Source organism: Eriocheir sinensis, chromosome 12, assembly GCF_024679095.1.
Source record: "Eriocheir sinensis breed Jianghai 21 chromosome 12, ASM2467909v1, whole genome shotgun sequence".
NCBI classification, from domain to species: Eukaryota; Metazoa; Arthropoda; class Malacostraca; order Decapoda; family Varunidae; genus Eriocheir; species Eriocheir sinensis.
Genome location: NC_066520.1, coordinates 6,483,570 through 6,499,595, shown reverse-complemented (window position 1 = coordinate 6,499,595; position 16,026 = coordinate 6,483,570). Strand labels below are relative to the sequence as shown.

The window sequence follows — 16,026 nt, the reverse complement described above, 5'->3', positions numbered from 1 at the left end:
TGAAATCTGAAGACTAAATGATAACGTAAGCGAAACGTATCAGAGGCATGACAACTTTAACATTATGAACATTTACTGTTTGAGGAAGTGCAAGTGAGTTATAAATTAGAACAGAAGGAAAGTTCATTGAGCAAAAAGAAGTTCTGTATCTTCCACATGATCACTAATTAAAGTTTGAAGCAGCACACAGTCATCACATACTCTTGGGATATAATAAACAAATCATTAAGATTAGCTTTCGCTGATGACTGTGTAAAAATTATATATATAAGTAAACGTCCTTGAAATTCTAATATTTCAGTGATGGAAAATATGAACAGGGAATGGAAAATAAAAAAAAAGCTAGAATGTACCTGAAACCCAGAAGACGCATTATTCATGAAAAACAGTGATTCTTAGACTTACTTAAAAAGAACAATACGAAAGACACTGCGTAATGAGATCATAAATCAGAAGGGGAGAGAGAGAGAGAGAGAGAGAGAGAGAGAGAGAGAGAGAGAGAGAGAGAGAGAGAGAGAGAGAAGAGCATCGTTGAATTTATAGACCATGAAATCAACTAGCCCCAGAAAAGTATTCTGATTCCCTCTCCGAAGAAAAGAGTCGTGATGGAAAAGGAAACAGAGGCGCTGCAAAGGGAAATGGAGAGGGGAGAAGAGGAAGATGTCCAAGAAAACAATAAACGTGTGGAAGAAATGGAGAAAGTGAAAGAAAAAGAGTTCGGAGGAGAGAAAAATGTTGAAGATTTGCGCATGAGAGATAAATGTGTCTCCGAGTTTGAAGACGTGCGATGTGAGGCGGCAGAAAAAGTAGGTGCAGTGAATGAGATGAGGCATTCTAAAAGGCGCTACCTGGATAAGACTAGATATGAAGAAGGAACACGGGGGGTCGTTCACGAGATCAAGACGACCATTGAGGAAGTTCCGGACGCTCAGGAAACAACAAATCAAAAGAGGGGTAAGGAAAAACGACTCACTTCGACAGAAATAAAATACTTACCTGGCGGACAGAAAATTATTGAGGAGAATATTGAAATTGAAGAGATAATACAAATATACATCGACGGGGACTCCAGGGAAGAAAATAGTACGGTGACTGAATGGCAGACTCAACAGACCGGGGAACGAAAGGGCACCAGAGGAATCGTGACCGTGGAAGGAGAAACAAAACTTAGAGAACTCGTACAACACACCGAAGAGGGAAGTACTAGGTCGAGTAAGGAGGAAAGAGAGATATGGAGTGGAGGGGAAAACACAGAGAAAATAATAGTGTTAAAAAATGAAAAGCTGGTTTCTTCTCGTAATGAAACAGAGAAGGAGGAAGATTTGACGAGGCTTGGCATGGATAAAAGCAGAGTCCAACAAGAAAGTGTCCCCGAAAACGCAAAGACAAAGAGAAAAGACGAAAGCAAAGAAGCCGTCGTACGTATGGGGAAAGACGAAGGCGCGATCAGACAGACAGAAAGAAGGAAAAAGAAGGTCACGTGGAGAGAAGAGAGCAGCCACAGCCATAAAGAAGAGGAGAGAGTCGCAGCGAAAATTGAAGAAAAGGAAATGAGCTTAGAGAGGAAAGAGAGTGAAGAAAAGGCCAAACGAAGGAGAGACGAGGACGAAAGGGGCGTGATAAATGCCAGAAAGGAAAGAGAAAGAGTCAGAGAGGAAAGAGAAGAGGAAGAAGAAAGAGCCAGAAAGGAAAGAGAAGAAAGAGCCAGAAAGGAGAGAGAAGAGGAAGAAGAAAGAGCCAGAAAGGAAAGAGAAGAAAGAGCCAGAAAGGAGAGAGAAGAGGAAGAAGAAAGAGCCAGAAAGGAAAGAGAAGAAAGAGCCAGAAAGGAGAGAGAAGAAGAAGAAGAAAGAGCCAGAAAGGAAAGAGAAGAAAGAGCCAGAAAGGAGAGAGAAGAGGAAGAAGAAAGAGCCAGAAAGGAAAGAGAAGAAAGAGCCAGAAAGGAGAGAGAAGAAGAAGAAGAAAGAGCCAAAAAGGAAAGAGAAGAAAGAGCCAGAAAGGAAAGAGAAGAAAGAGCCAGAAAGGAGAGAGAAGAGGAAGAAGAAAGAGCCAGAAAGGAGAGAGAAGAAAGAGCCAGAAAGGAGAGAGAAGAGGAAGAAGAAAGAGCCAGAAAGGAAAGAGAAGAAAGAGCCAGAAAGGAAAGAGAAGAAAGAGCCAGAAAGGAGAGAGAAGAGGAAGAAGAAAGAGCCAGAAAGGAAAGAGAAGAAGAAGAAAGAGCCAGAAAGGAGAGAGAAGAAAGAGCCAGAAAGGAAAGAGAAGAAGAAGAAAGAGCCAGAAAGGAAAGAGAAGAAGAAGAAAGAGCCAGAAAGGAAAGAGAAGAAGAAGAAAGAGCCAGAAAGGAGAGAGAAGAAAGAGCCAGAAAAGAGAGAGAAGAGGAAGAAGAAAGAGCCAGAAAGGAAAGAGAAGAAGAAGAAAGAGCCAGAAAGGAAAGAGAAGAAAGAGCCAGAAAGGAGAGAGAAGAAAGAGCCAGAAAAGAGAGAGAAGAGGAAGAAGAAAGAGCCAGAAAGGAAAGAGAAGAAGAAGAAAGAGCCAGAAAGGAGAGAGAAGAAAGAGCCAGAAAGGAGAGAGAAGAGGAAGAAGAAAGAGCCAGAAAGGAGAGAGAAGAGGAAGAAGAAAGAGCCAGAAAGGAGAGAGAAGAGGAAGAAGAAAGAGCCAGAAAGGAAAGAGAAGAAAGAGCCAGAAAGGAGAGAGAAGAAAGAGCCAGAAAAGAGAGAAGAGGAAGAAGAAAGAGCCAGAAAGGAAAGAGAAGAAGAAGAAAGAGCCAGAAAGGAGAGAGAAGAAAGAGCCAGAAAGGAGAGAGAAGAGGAAGAAGAAAGAGCCAGAAAGGAGAGAGAGGAGAGAAAAAAAGGAAAAATAAGAATGCAAGAAAAGGAAAAATGGTTTATGGAGAAAAGAGAACACGACAAAACTAGGAAACAGCGAGAGGTGGAAGAGAGAGCCATAGTGAAGAGGGAAGAAGAGGAAGAGAACAGGGATAAAAGGGAAGAAAAGGCCAAATGCGAAATGTATGAAAGGAAAGACTTGTGGACGGAAGAAACGGAACTGATAACATCGAGAAGCAAAGTGGAGAGAGAAACCAGGGAGAGAAACGCGAGGAAAAGAGAAGAGAAGAAGAAATTGTTGAATGAAAGAGAGAAGCTGGAAAGAGCGTTGAAATGGAGACAACCGGAGGAAGAAGAAAATATAATCGTCAGAAGAAGCCAAAACTACGTTATTGAAGCGTGGGAGAGAGAGGAAGAGAACAACCTGCTGGAGATGGAGAAGCAGAGAGCCGCGCAGAGAATGAAGTTTTTGAAAGCGATATGGAGTGAAGAGGAGGAGGAGGAGGCAAAAAGAAGAGAGGCAGAACTGAGAGAGATGTGGAAAAAGGAAGAAGAAGAAGAGAGAGTAAAGAGGGAGGAAGAGGAGGAGCTTAACATTAGGAGAAGGGTTGCGGAACTAAGAAGAATGTGGTTGAGAGAAGAGGAGCGAATCAGAAGAGAGGAAGAAGCAGCATCACAAAGAAAACGGGAGGAGGAAGAGAGAGCGAAGAAGCAAAGAGAGGAAGAGGAGGAAAGAGCAAGAAAGAGAGAGGCAGAGCTAAGGCAAATGTGGAGGAGAGAGGAAGAGAGAATACGTAGGGAGGAAGAAGAGAAAGAACGAGCAATGAGAGAGGAAGAAGAGAGGGCGTTAAGAAGAAGAGAAGAAGAAGAGGAAAGAGCCAGAAAAAGAGAAGAGGAACTAAGAGCAATGTGGAGACGAGAGGAAGAACTCAGGCTTCTGTGGAGGAGAGAGGAAGAGGAGAGAATCAGGAGGAAACGAGAAGAGGAGGAGAGGACCTTGAGGAAGAAAGAGGAAGAGGAGGAAAAGAGGAAAAGGAGAGAGGCTCAAGTAAAGGCCATGTTACAGAAAGAAGTGGAACTGATGGCAATGTGGAAGAGAGAAGAGGAGGAAAGCTCACGGATCAGAAGAGACTATGAGGAGAGAGCCAAGAGGAAGAGAGAGGAGGAAGAAAGGTTGCGAAGGAAGAGAGAGGAGGAAGAGGAAAGGGCCAAGAAGAGGGAGTCAGAACTTAAAGACATGTGGAAGAGAGAGGAGGAACTGAGAACGTTGTGGAGGATGGAGGAAAACGAGAAAATCCAAAGAAGAAGGACTGCCGAGAAGCATAAACGAAAGAAGGAGGAGGAGGCAAGAGCTAAGAAGAGAGAAGAACTGCGGCTCATGTGGGAGAAGGAAGAAGAAGAACGCGAACAAAGAAAAATGGAAGAAATACTAAGAGTCAAGCTAATCAGAGAGGAAGAGGACAGAATCAAATTAATAGAGGAGGAGGAAACAAGGAGCAAAAAGATAAAAGAGGATGAAGAAAAGGAGATAATGAAGCAACTGGAGGAAGTCATCGCGAAACGGAAAGAGGAGAAGAAACAGAAAGAAAGAGAACTAAGAAACAGGGAGAGAGAGATCAGAGCCACTTGGATGGGGGAGGAGAAGAGGAGGTGCGATACGAAGAAGAGACAGGTGTTGGTGTTAAAGGAGTGGAGCAAAGGAGAGGAGCGGAGGGAAACAAGAGCAAGAGGAATGGACGTGTCGAGGAGTGACGGAGGAGAAGAGGACGACCCATGGTGGTGGAAGGAACCCCACGACGACTATATAAGTGAGTAGGTACGGAGGGACGCGGAGGAGTGGATGAGACGGGGAGAGAGAGAAAATAGTATGAGACAGGTGCAGTTAGAAGACAATGAATGACCCACGCACTGTTTCAGGAAGTGAGGAGGCAGGGAAAGAAAGAGGGACAGAGAGAAGTGTAACTATAGCAAAATTAATAATAAAATAGAATGTGAACTTCGCACAATAAAGAACGAGAAAGATAATACCTTGCATACGCAGAACAGAACAATTATCAAAGAAGAAGCAAAATCATGAGGCAGGTAGAGGAAATAAGGTGGCAGGAACACAGGGGCGGGGGATATAGGTACACAGGGACGGGGAGGCAGGTAGACAGAGACAGGGTGGTAGGTGCACAGGGACAGGGTGGCAGGTACACAGGGACAGGTTGGCAGGTACACAGGGACGGGGAGGCAGGTAGACAGAGACAGGGTGGTAGGTGCACAGGGACAGGGTGGCAGGTACACAGGGACAGGTTGGCAGGTACACAGGGACGGGGAGGCAGGTAGACAGAGACAGGGTGGTAGGTGCACAGGGACAGGGTGGCAGGTACACAGGGACAGGGTGGCAGGTACACAGGGACGGGGAGGCAGGTAGACAGAGACAGGGTGGTAGGTGCACAGGGACAGGTTGGCAGGTACACAGGGACGGGGAGGCAGGTAGACAGGGACGGGGTGGCAGGTAGACAGAGACAGGGTGGTAGGTGCACAGGGACAGGGTGGCAGGTACACAGGGACGGGGAGGCAGGTAGACAGAGACAGGGTGGCAGGTACACAGGGACAGGTTGGCAGGTACACAGGGACGGGGAGGCAGGTACACAGGGACAGGTTGGCAGGTACACAGGGACGGGGTGGCAGGTACACAGGGACAGGGTGGCAGGTACACAGGGACAGGTTGGCAGGTACACAGGGACGGGGAGGCAGGTAGACAGGGACGGGGTGGCAGGTGCACAGGGACAGGGTGGCAGGTACACAGGGACAGGGTGGCAGGTACACAGGGACGGGGAGGCAGGTAGACAGGGACAGGGTGGCAGGTGCACAGGGACAGGGTGGCAGGTACACAGGGACAGGTTGGCAGGTACACAGGGACGGGGAGGCAGGTAGACAGGGACGGGGTGGCAGGTGCACAGGGACAGGTTGGCAGGTACACAGGGACGGGGAGGCAGGTACACAGGGACAGGTTGGCAGGTACACAGGGACAGGTTGGCAGGTACACAGGGACAGGGTGGCAGGTACACAGGGACAGGGTGGCAGGTACACAGGGACGGGGAGGCAGGTAGACAGAGACAGGGTGGCAGGTGCACAGGGACAGGGTGGCAGGTACACAGGGACAGGTTGGCAGGTACACAGGGACAGGGTGGCAGGTGCACAGGGACAGGGTGGCAGGTACACAGGGACAGGGTGGCAGGTGCACAGGGACAGGATGGCAGGTACACAGGGACAGGGTGGCAGGTACACAGGGACAGGGTGGCAGGTACACAGGGACAGGGTGGCAGGTACACAGGGACAGGGTGGCAGGTACACAGGGACTGGGTGGCAGGTACAGGGACAGGGTGGCAGGTACACAGGGACGGGGTGGCAGGTACACAGGGACAGGGTGGCAGGTACACAGGGACAGGGTGGCAGGTACACAGGGACAGGGTGGCAGGTGCACAGGGACAGGATGGCAGGTACACAGGGACAGGGTGGCAGGTACACAGGGACAGGGTGGCAGGTACACAGGGACAGGGTGGCAGGTACACAGGGACAGGGTGGCAGGTGCACAGGGACAGGATGGCAGGTACACAGGGACAGGGTGGCAGGTACACAGGGACAGGATGGCAGGTACACAGGGACAGGTGTGGTACACAGGGACAGGGTGGCAGGTGCACAGGGACAGGATGGCAGGTACACAGGGACAGGATGGCAGGTACACAAGGACAGGGTGGCAGGTACACAGGGACAGGATGGCAGGTACACAGGGACAGGATGGCAGGTACACAGGGACAGGATGGCAGGTACACAGGGATGCGGGACACAGGGACAGGATGGCAGGTACACAGGGACAGGGTGGCAGGTATACAGGGACAGGGTGGCAGGTGCACAGGGACAGGATGGCAGGTACACAGGGACAGGATGGCAGGTACACAGGGACAGGATGGCAGGTACACAGGGACAGGATGGCAGGTACACAGGGATGCGGGACACAGGTACACAGGGACAGGTACACAGGGACAGGATGGCAGGTACACAGGGATGCGGGACACAGGTACACAGGGACAGGATGGCAGGTGCACAGGGACAGGATGGCAGGTGCACAGGGACAGGATGGCAGGCACACAGGGATGCGGGACACAGGTACACAGGGACAGGATGACAGGTACACAGGGACAGGATGGCAGGTACACAGGGACAGGATGGCAGGTACACAGGGACAGGATGGCAGGTACACAGGGACAGAATGGCACGTACACAGGGACAGGATGGCAGGTACACAGGGACAGGATGGCAGGTACACAGGGACAGAATGGCACGTACACAGGGACAGGATGGCACGTACACAGGGACAGGATGGCAGGTACACAGGGACAGGATGGCAGGTACACAGGGACAGAATGGCACGTACACAGGGACAGGATGGCACGTACACAGGGACAGGATGGCAGGTACACAGGGACAGGATGGCAGGTACACAGGGACAGGATGGCAGGTACACAGGGACAGGATGGCACGTACACAGGGACAGGATGGCACGTACACAGGGACAGGATGGCAGGTACACAGGGACAGGATGGCACGTACACAGGGACAGGATGGCACGTACACAGGGACAGGATGGCAGGTACACAGGGACAGGATGGCAGGTACACAGGGACAGAATGGCACGTACACAGGGACAGAATGGCACGTACACAGGGACAGGATGGCAGGTACACAGGGACAGGATGGCAGGTACACAGGGACAGGATGGCAGGTACACAGGGACAGAATGGCACGTACACAGGGACAGAATGGCACGTACACAGGGACAGAATGGCACGTACACAGGGACAGGATGGCAGGTACACAGGGACAGAATGGCACGTACACAGGGACAGGATGGCACGTACACAGGGACAGAATGGCACGTACACAGGGACAGAATGGCACGTACACAGGGACAGAATGGCACGTACACAGGGACAGGATGGCAGGTACACAGGGACAGGATGGCAGGTACACAGGGACAGGATGGCAGGTACACAGGGACAGGATGGCACGTACACAGGGATGCGGGATACAGGTACACAGGGACAGGATGGCACGTACACAGGGATGCGGGATACAGGTACACAGGGACAGGGTGGCACGTACACAGGGACAGGATGGCACGTACACAGGGATGCGGGATACAGGTACACAGGGACAGGGTGGCACGTACACAGGGATGCGGGATACAGGTACACAGGGACAGGGTGGCACGTACACAGGGACAGGATGGCACGTACACAGGGATGCGGGATACAGGTACACAGGGACAGGATGGCACGTACACAGGGATGCGGGATACAGGTACACAGGGACAGGATGGCACGTACACAGGGATGCGGGATACAGGTACACAGGGACAGGATGGCAGGTACACAGGGACAGGATGGCACGTACACAGGGATGCGGGACACAGGTACACAGGGACAGGGTGGCAGTTGCACAGGGATGCGGGATACAGGTACACAGGGACAGGGTGGCAGGTACACAGGGACAGAATTGCACGTACACAGGGATGCGGGATACAGGTACACAGGGACAGAATTGCACGTACACAGGGATTTATTTATTTATTTATTTATTTATTTATTTATTTATTTATTTATTATTTTTTTTAGGCCATAACCCACAAGGCAGTGTGGTGATCTACTGGGACCCTGCGTGGGTCCAGGGGGCGTGAGGGGTAGCAGATGGGAAGGGGTTAAGGCTGGATTGATGTGGAAATTTGCTACATCACTTCCTGAGCCTAGATCACATGCTTGAACAGTGCTTGCGGGGCATTACAATGAGTGTGTCAGCGTTGGCAACATGTCTAATTGTTGGTCCCTTCGTGGCGTCATAAACCCTTGCATTATTTTGCCACGAGTAGGAGTGTGTGAACTTTGAAGTATACTAACGACCGTGTTGTCAGCGTGGTTTGCTTTTGTAATACATCTGCATGGGCTACTAATGCTGTCTAGTGGAAGTGGAGAGTAATACACGCACAATGTAGGACAAGTTCTTTTTTATCGTCCAGGTGATACCAGGTAAAGCATGCTTAGCTTATGATTTGGCCGCAGCATTCATGTGGATGTGGTGCAGCAGCGCGGACCAACAACACTAGGCAACACCGGCGTTATGTGTCAGTCATTAGGACGCCACACTACCGTAACGGGTCTGACCATGCCTCTGGTTGGCTCAGCTTGGGAATACCACAGCCGGAGAGAGAGAGAGAGAGAGAGAGAGAGAGAGAGAGAGAGAGAGAGAGACACACACACACACACACACACACACACACACACACACACACACACACCTTTGTTTGCCCTTCGTCCTAATTGCATTCCTCCATATCATCACGTGCTGACAGTTAGAGGAGACTGAGGCGCACCTGGACTCGCTGACATTTTGATTTCATGGCGAGGAACATACAGCAGTGCAATCATTATTGTTAGGGGAACACAGCTGCCTCAGTGACGTTGCGAGAGATAACGTGAGGTTTATAATAATCTCGGAAGTAGAACATGTGGCAACCCTGCCTTGTGATATTGGAACACGAGGAAAGTAGTCATGGCGGGAGAATGGAGAGGAGGAGGAAGGAAGTTTAGATCACCATCTTTCAAGGAGGTTAATTGGAAAGCAGAATGCACTCAGAGAGAGAGAGAGAGAGAGAGAGAGAGAGAGAGAGAGAGAGAGAGAGAGGGGTTACATCCGGACAGCTTTCAGTGAGGGTCGTCCCTCCTGTGGCTCTAGTTGGCCTCCTCACTACCCTCGTGCCGGCCGTGGCTCCCTGCACGACCACCCTCACGCTACAGGAATCTCAATACGGTCGCGCAAACCCAAGTCAAAGTAGTTGCTGCCCGTGCTCCCTTCACCCTGTGTAGTGAGCGTGTGTATCAGAGATGGCCCAGCGGCAGGACAGCACTAGCTCAGTCATCTCCTTCTCTGGGGTGCAGGACACGATCGGTAAGACATTCAGCACCACGTATGTAGCTGTGTAGTGCAGATGGGCAGGTTAGGTGTGGGTAAGGACACTCACCGGAAAGCGGTACGCACGTAACATGACTTAGCATCTTGATTTATATTTTTGTCGCTGGTCGTCCACTTTTACAGTATAGGAGGCTGAAGTAAAGGACACTAAAGAGGCAGTGTTGTGATATTGCCTGAGGTTTGAAGAAAGTGTGTGTGTGTGTGTGTGTGTGTGTGTGTGTGTGTGTGTGTGTGTGTGTGTGTGTGTGTGTGTTTGATTGAAGGAAGGAGTTTAGAGGTACCCTCCTCTAAATTCCTTGGATCAAAGCTGACGTTAGTGGAGGGCGAGGAAAGTGGAGGGGCAGGTCTTGGGAAGCCTTGTCTGGATAGACCGTGAGACAGGAAAAGGAGAGGCGTGAAGTTACGAAGCGCCTCTTACATATCTCACTACCACAGGAAAGGTCACAGATAAGAACTCTTTCCTAACACCTGACTACCTAACGTTTCCTTTACCACCTCATCTTTTACACAAAGCGAGAGAAGCAAGGCATTGTTAATGGACAGGGAAATATTCATCTCTGGCTTATTTGAAGAAATAACAAAAAAAAATATGGTTACTTAGACCATGTTTATAATCCAACTTATTGTCTTGTTTGTGAATGTAGCTTCCTCTTCCTCGCTTTGACTCCAGATCCGTGATTTTCTCTTAAGAGCCTGCACAATGAAGTTAACTTGGCAGGAACGGAATGAAATACGAGCTGCATTCCTTGGAAGAAAACGTAAATTGAGATCTAGTTGGCTGCACTTCGCTCTCAGATGTAACCGAGTGTTTGGGTTCATTTAGAGGTGCAAAGCCTGACTATTTACTTATCTCTTCACTTATCTTACTTACCTACTAACCAACTTACTCCAGCATTTGTGTACTTATCTGCTTACTTATTACAAAGCGACTTAGTTGTTCATTCATTTCATTTTGCATCGCGTGGTTGTTATCGTGATGTCATTGATTTTTATTTTTTTATTTTTTTTTACGTAGCTGTTTGTTTGCTTCCATCCATGCTTGTGTGTGTGTGTGTGTGTGTGTGTGTGTGTGTGTGTTTGAAAGAGAGAGAGAAAGGATCGGTGCATATTTTAACATTATTATTTTTATATTGCTGTCATCTTTTATATCACATTCCCTACCACCATCGCCATTACCATTATGTGTGCTTGAATGAGAGAGAAACCTTTTTACTATGTTATTTGTTGTTGCAGACGCGTTGTTGGCTGACCTTCAGAACACCATCACGCCCTCCCAGGCCGCCACCCCCCAGTCCCCCGCCCACCAACTCACGCCCACCTCCACCCACCACAATGGCCACGACGTGAGTAGTGTAGCTCAAAATACTGCTTCATGCCTTTGTGTAGAACAGAAAACTTTATCTCTATCTCATGTAGGCTACCTATTTACTAGTTTGTATTTATGTATTTATTCTTTATTCATTTTTGCCATATATTCAGTTATTTATATTCGTTTTTTTATAATCATATCTATTTTATATTTGCGATTTGCTAGTTATTTTGCTTCGATGGATAGGCAGGGCGATAGGAGTCATCGTGAGTAGTATCCCATCTAATATCCCTACCGGACCATTTTCTCCGTTTTCTATAGCACAGACAAAATCTCTCTCTCTCTCTCTCTCTCTCTCTCTCTCTCTCTCTCTCTCTCTCTCTCTCTCTCTCTTAGAGACAGCGAGAATAAAAACTTTGAGTGCTCAAGACTCTAGAGTAGAAGTCGTGATGCAGTGCTGATTGTGGCTTTTCATTTCGCGACAGATATTCATTCCATTCCTTTCCCTCGCTTTTCTCTAAAGACACTCAGTACTGTCTTGTTCTTCAGAGACACGCCAGTCCTCGTCGACAGACCGACTTGGTCGTCTAGATTTCGATCGTCGATAGAGTCGGTCTGTCGGGGGAGCACGGGGGAGCACGAGCCATTGCCGAAGGCAATGGCAATGGCTCGTGCTCCCCCGTGCAGGGAGGGACCAATCTTTTCCCTCTTCGGACAAGGGCCCGTTTCCCCTAGTGATGTTAGTTACTAGGGGATAAATCTTTGAAGGAAGGAAGGTCTTGTTCTTCATTTTGATTGTACACACACACACACCGTACACACACACACACACACACCGTACACACACACACACCGTACACACACACACGCCGTACACACAGTAGTAGTAGTAGTAGTTTATTGATAAAAATACATATTACAAATGCAAAAGAAAAGTAATTATGTATCTATTTTTTGTCCAGATTGAATACATTTAAAAAAAATACGTAGAAGGCACAACGTTATTATTGTAATCAGAAAATCTGTTCATATATCTTAACTACCTCATGTACATAATTGCACAATTCTGAAACAAATTCATTTTCATTAAGAAGCTCTATAATACTATCAAATTTAAGCATTGGGTATCTATCACGACAAGGTTCCGATAATAAACATTCGATTAGTACATGCTTTTCAGTCTGCACACTTGTGTTGTTACACTGACACACGTTCCTCACGCGGCGTGCGTCTCCACCTCCCAACCTGCACGCGAAGGTTGTAAGACATCACCCGCAGCCTTGTGAATGACTCTCGCTTAAAAGTCTGGTATGAACACCTTCGTGACGTAGACTGGATGCACTGTCATATTCGGGTTCATGTCTGTGACGTATGTGTTCAGTTTGGATGCACTCGCTGCTTCCATCCGAACGTAATCAGCAACTTTCTCCACTGGGTTCGTATTTTCGTTCTCCATAGATAACCTTTCAAGGAAGCGAAAACCTGGAGTGTTTGCTTCTCTACACAGCTGATACACTAAATGGAAAGGTTCGCTCATATCGACTCGTTCCCGCTTTGTTTTAGTGAATTTTCTTCTTTTTTTCTCAATAATACTTTGCAATGGAGGAATACCTGCTTCGACCATACACAAGCTCATGCTAGTGTTCTTACGCACACCTAATAAACAATTCACTAGCTTGTTGTACTGCTTTTCTATTCCTTTCGTCTTGTTTGTCAGCCATGTTTCTGCGCTGTATAACAACGAAGCCATCACTGCAGCATCAAATACAGTTTTCTTATATATAAATGGCATCTGGGTATTACTTGCACAAAATATTGAAAATTTATTTACCACTGCTTCCCTTACGGTTTCATGCCGCGCCACTGCCGCGTCACTCTTACCCGAATCAGTACGCCACGCGCCAAGATACAAGTACTCTGAATCGTATTTCACCCTCACTACCTCGCTCGACAAACAGCGTCTATCACAATCTTGACCATTAATTACAAAAAAAATTGTTTTCTTTTCATTAATTTCCAGTCCATTTTCCTTGCAAAACTGACACACAATATCAAGTTTCGTTTTACACATTTCTCGACTCGTAGCAAGTATCACTGAGTCGTCCATCAGAAGTAACGCATGTAAACTGCCAAGGAAACCGTCGGTTGGCACTGCTCTCTTTAACATCCGTATCATATGACCAATATATATATAACGAACAATAAGCAGCTTGACGGAGCACCTTGACTCACGCCAATAGATGTATCTATAATTGCTGATTTAAGTATATTCTTTGTACACACATACATCATCTTAATTGCTTGTAGCATGACTCCCCCACACCCTAAATTACGAAGGCGATTTATTAGCTTTAACCGGGGAATTCTGTCGTATGCTTTTCTAAAGTCTATAAATAAAACATATAACTTTACTTTTTTATATCTAGTATAGTCACATAGCAATCTTAAACTCAAAATTTGTTCGATACAGCCTCTATTTTTCTGTGCTCCAGCTTGACATTTGTCTATATCGCACCAAAGTCTTTGTCTGTTTAATATTAATACATCATAAATTTTTGCAAGAGGGTCCATTATGCTAATACCTCTATAACTATTACATATCATCCTATTGCCTGACTTAAACAGAACTACTAATTTACTATAACACCAAGCAAGGGGATAACACCATCTGTTAAATATTACATTGGATATTGTCAAGAAAAATAATAACCACGTCACTGGTAAATGTTTAACAATACCTGGGCACAGACCACTGTAGCTTTTATTAACTTTAATGTTACTCAGGGCCTGGTGCAACTCATCAGGCGTGAATGGGTCGTCTAGAATCGGTACATACGGTGCACCTTCAACAACATGGTCTTCAAGATTACACATGTTTGGCAATTTAAATAAGTTTTCGAAATGTTCCTTAAGTTCCTCGTCCTCTGGCTTATCCATGTGTTCACTTTCAAGGTTTCCTTTCCAATTTATAGATTTCCATATTAATTTACTATCATTAGTTTCTAAAACTCGTTTCCAGCGTGGGTGCGTCTCATCCCAGGAATGTCCAGCACCGTGTTGTTGTCTGGTGAAATCAGCAGCAGTATCCATAATAACACGGCGGCCCTCCGAGACCGCCGCGCCCACATCCACACGCCCGCCGTCTAGTTCCACGTTGGGGGGTGCCACGTCCTGTAATGCGTTCGTTAGTCCTTCTACGTCCACATACTTGTAGCATACCCTCCTCTGCATTCTTTGTGGTTTGACGGGTGCGTAGTGCGACCGACCCAACGATGACGCTCGTGACGGTGGTATTGTCCTTACCTCTGCAGTCGTCAAGGTGACGCAGAGTGGTGCATGATCAGAGCCGAGAATGTCTTGTCTTGTCTCCATGTTCTTGATCAGGTCTATACATTCCTGTTTTGCAAGACACAAATCAATTTCTGATATCCAGTTGTGTCGTCTTCTAAATGAAAAATCACCTCCTAGCTGTCTGCCGTTGAGATGAAGGTGGTTAGCTACGACCATCGCGTTGTTGTGGCATATGTTGTTCAGTGTCCTTCCATGACTGTTGAGTGTGTCGTCCTTTACTCCTCGATATTCATAGTGGGTGCCGCTGTCGTGTTGAAGGCGTGGTGTACCCACTCGTGCATTAAAGTCGCCCATGACAATAATGTCCCCTTTTTCTTGAGTTCGTTGAGCGAGCACAAAGCATGGAAGGCGGAAAGAGTCGTCAGGAGTATATACACTCCTCCCAACTTCACCTCTGGTCTCCATGACAACACCACCCATATCTGGTCCTCTGCATCCATGTCCACTTGCCGGATGTTCCTCACTATCTTGTCTTTGACCAGCATCACCACTCCTCTGTCTTGCCCACTTTTAGACAAATTCCGGTAAACGCTGAATCCCGGCACTTGTAGGCTGAAATACTTTCTTGCCTCCAGTATCCATACAATGTCGTAGTCGAGGATGAACTTCAGGATGTCTGGTTTCTGCAGCTTATCTTTAAGGCCACCAATGTTCCACGAGCAGAGTTTTAATTCATACTCGTTGTTGAGATTTAGAAAAAAACTAGGGTTGAACCTGTCAATAACGACGCCATCTCTCATCAACACACGATTCTTCCAGTCATAAGTGATGTTCACGCCCACGTTTTCCGCTTTCTCCTTTTACTCTCGTGCTCGCCTCCTCAGACGAGCATTTTCTCTTCTGACTGCAGGATGGACATCCTTCTTTATGTATACGCGTGACATTTGTCCTTGAGCATTCTTCAGATTTTTTGCCATTCTCAGGATTCTGTCTCTGGTTCTGGTCATCCAGTGATGAGAATGGGCCTCATTCTTCGTTCATTCTGTTCTCCCAGTCTCTTCGCTGTCCACCTGTTTTGGTCCACTGCTTCGGTAGGACCAGCCGCCGCCTGAATCATTCCTTATTTTTCCTCGTCTGCTACTCCAAGTTCATCTCCGTCTTCTAACAGTCCTGTTATTATGAAGTTCCGTCGTCTCTCCTTACCATCTAAAGACTCCAGGAACAGCTGTTGTTGGTGAATAGTCCCATAGGCATCATTTAGTCTGTCGGATAGAGTCTGCACTTCCTTTTTAAGTGTTGCCATCTCTGCCACTGCTTCTTTCACATTCCGAAGCTCCTCCAGCAGGACTCTGTTTGATGGTTCGTCGTCTTTAGCGTTGATAAGCGTAGCTAAAGCTTGCTTTAGCTGAGCATTCCTTAATTTCTCAATATCATTTGATGTCAGAGCCCTGACTATGGCAGCATCAGTATATTCAGCCATGATCAACTGCTTCGGTATACCGTTTATATCAGGTGGAGGTGATGCCTCGCGTTGCTAGGGACGCGTTTCTAGGAGCCTACTGCGCATGCGCAGATCTGCGACCCTGGCTCCAG

At 47.5% G+C, this 16,026-nt stretch overlaps 1 protein-coding gene across 15 annotated transcripts in view; it reads left to right on the top strand.

Annotated features, from left to right (window-relative positions):
* LOC126997334 (transforming growth factor beta-1-induced transcript 1 protein-like) overlaps positions 1-16,026 on the top strand; it is a 176,021-nt gene that overhangs the window by 60,262 nt on the left and 99,733 nt on the right. For 4 of the 15 annotated variants that reach the window (XM_050858375.1, XM_050858373.1, XM_050858371.1 and 1 more), the window contains one exon: positions 11,067-11,176. In XM_050858375.1, the coding sequence (XP_050714332.1) occupies positions 11,067-11,176 (110 nt within the window). Of the gene's footprint in view, positions 1-301; positions 4,628-9,568; positions 9,810-11,066; positions 11,177-16,026 lie in introns of those variants that run through there. The other 11 variants (XM_050858363.1, XM_050858362.1, XM_050858366.1 and 8 more) reach the window with 8 other exon arrangements.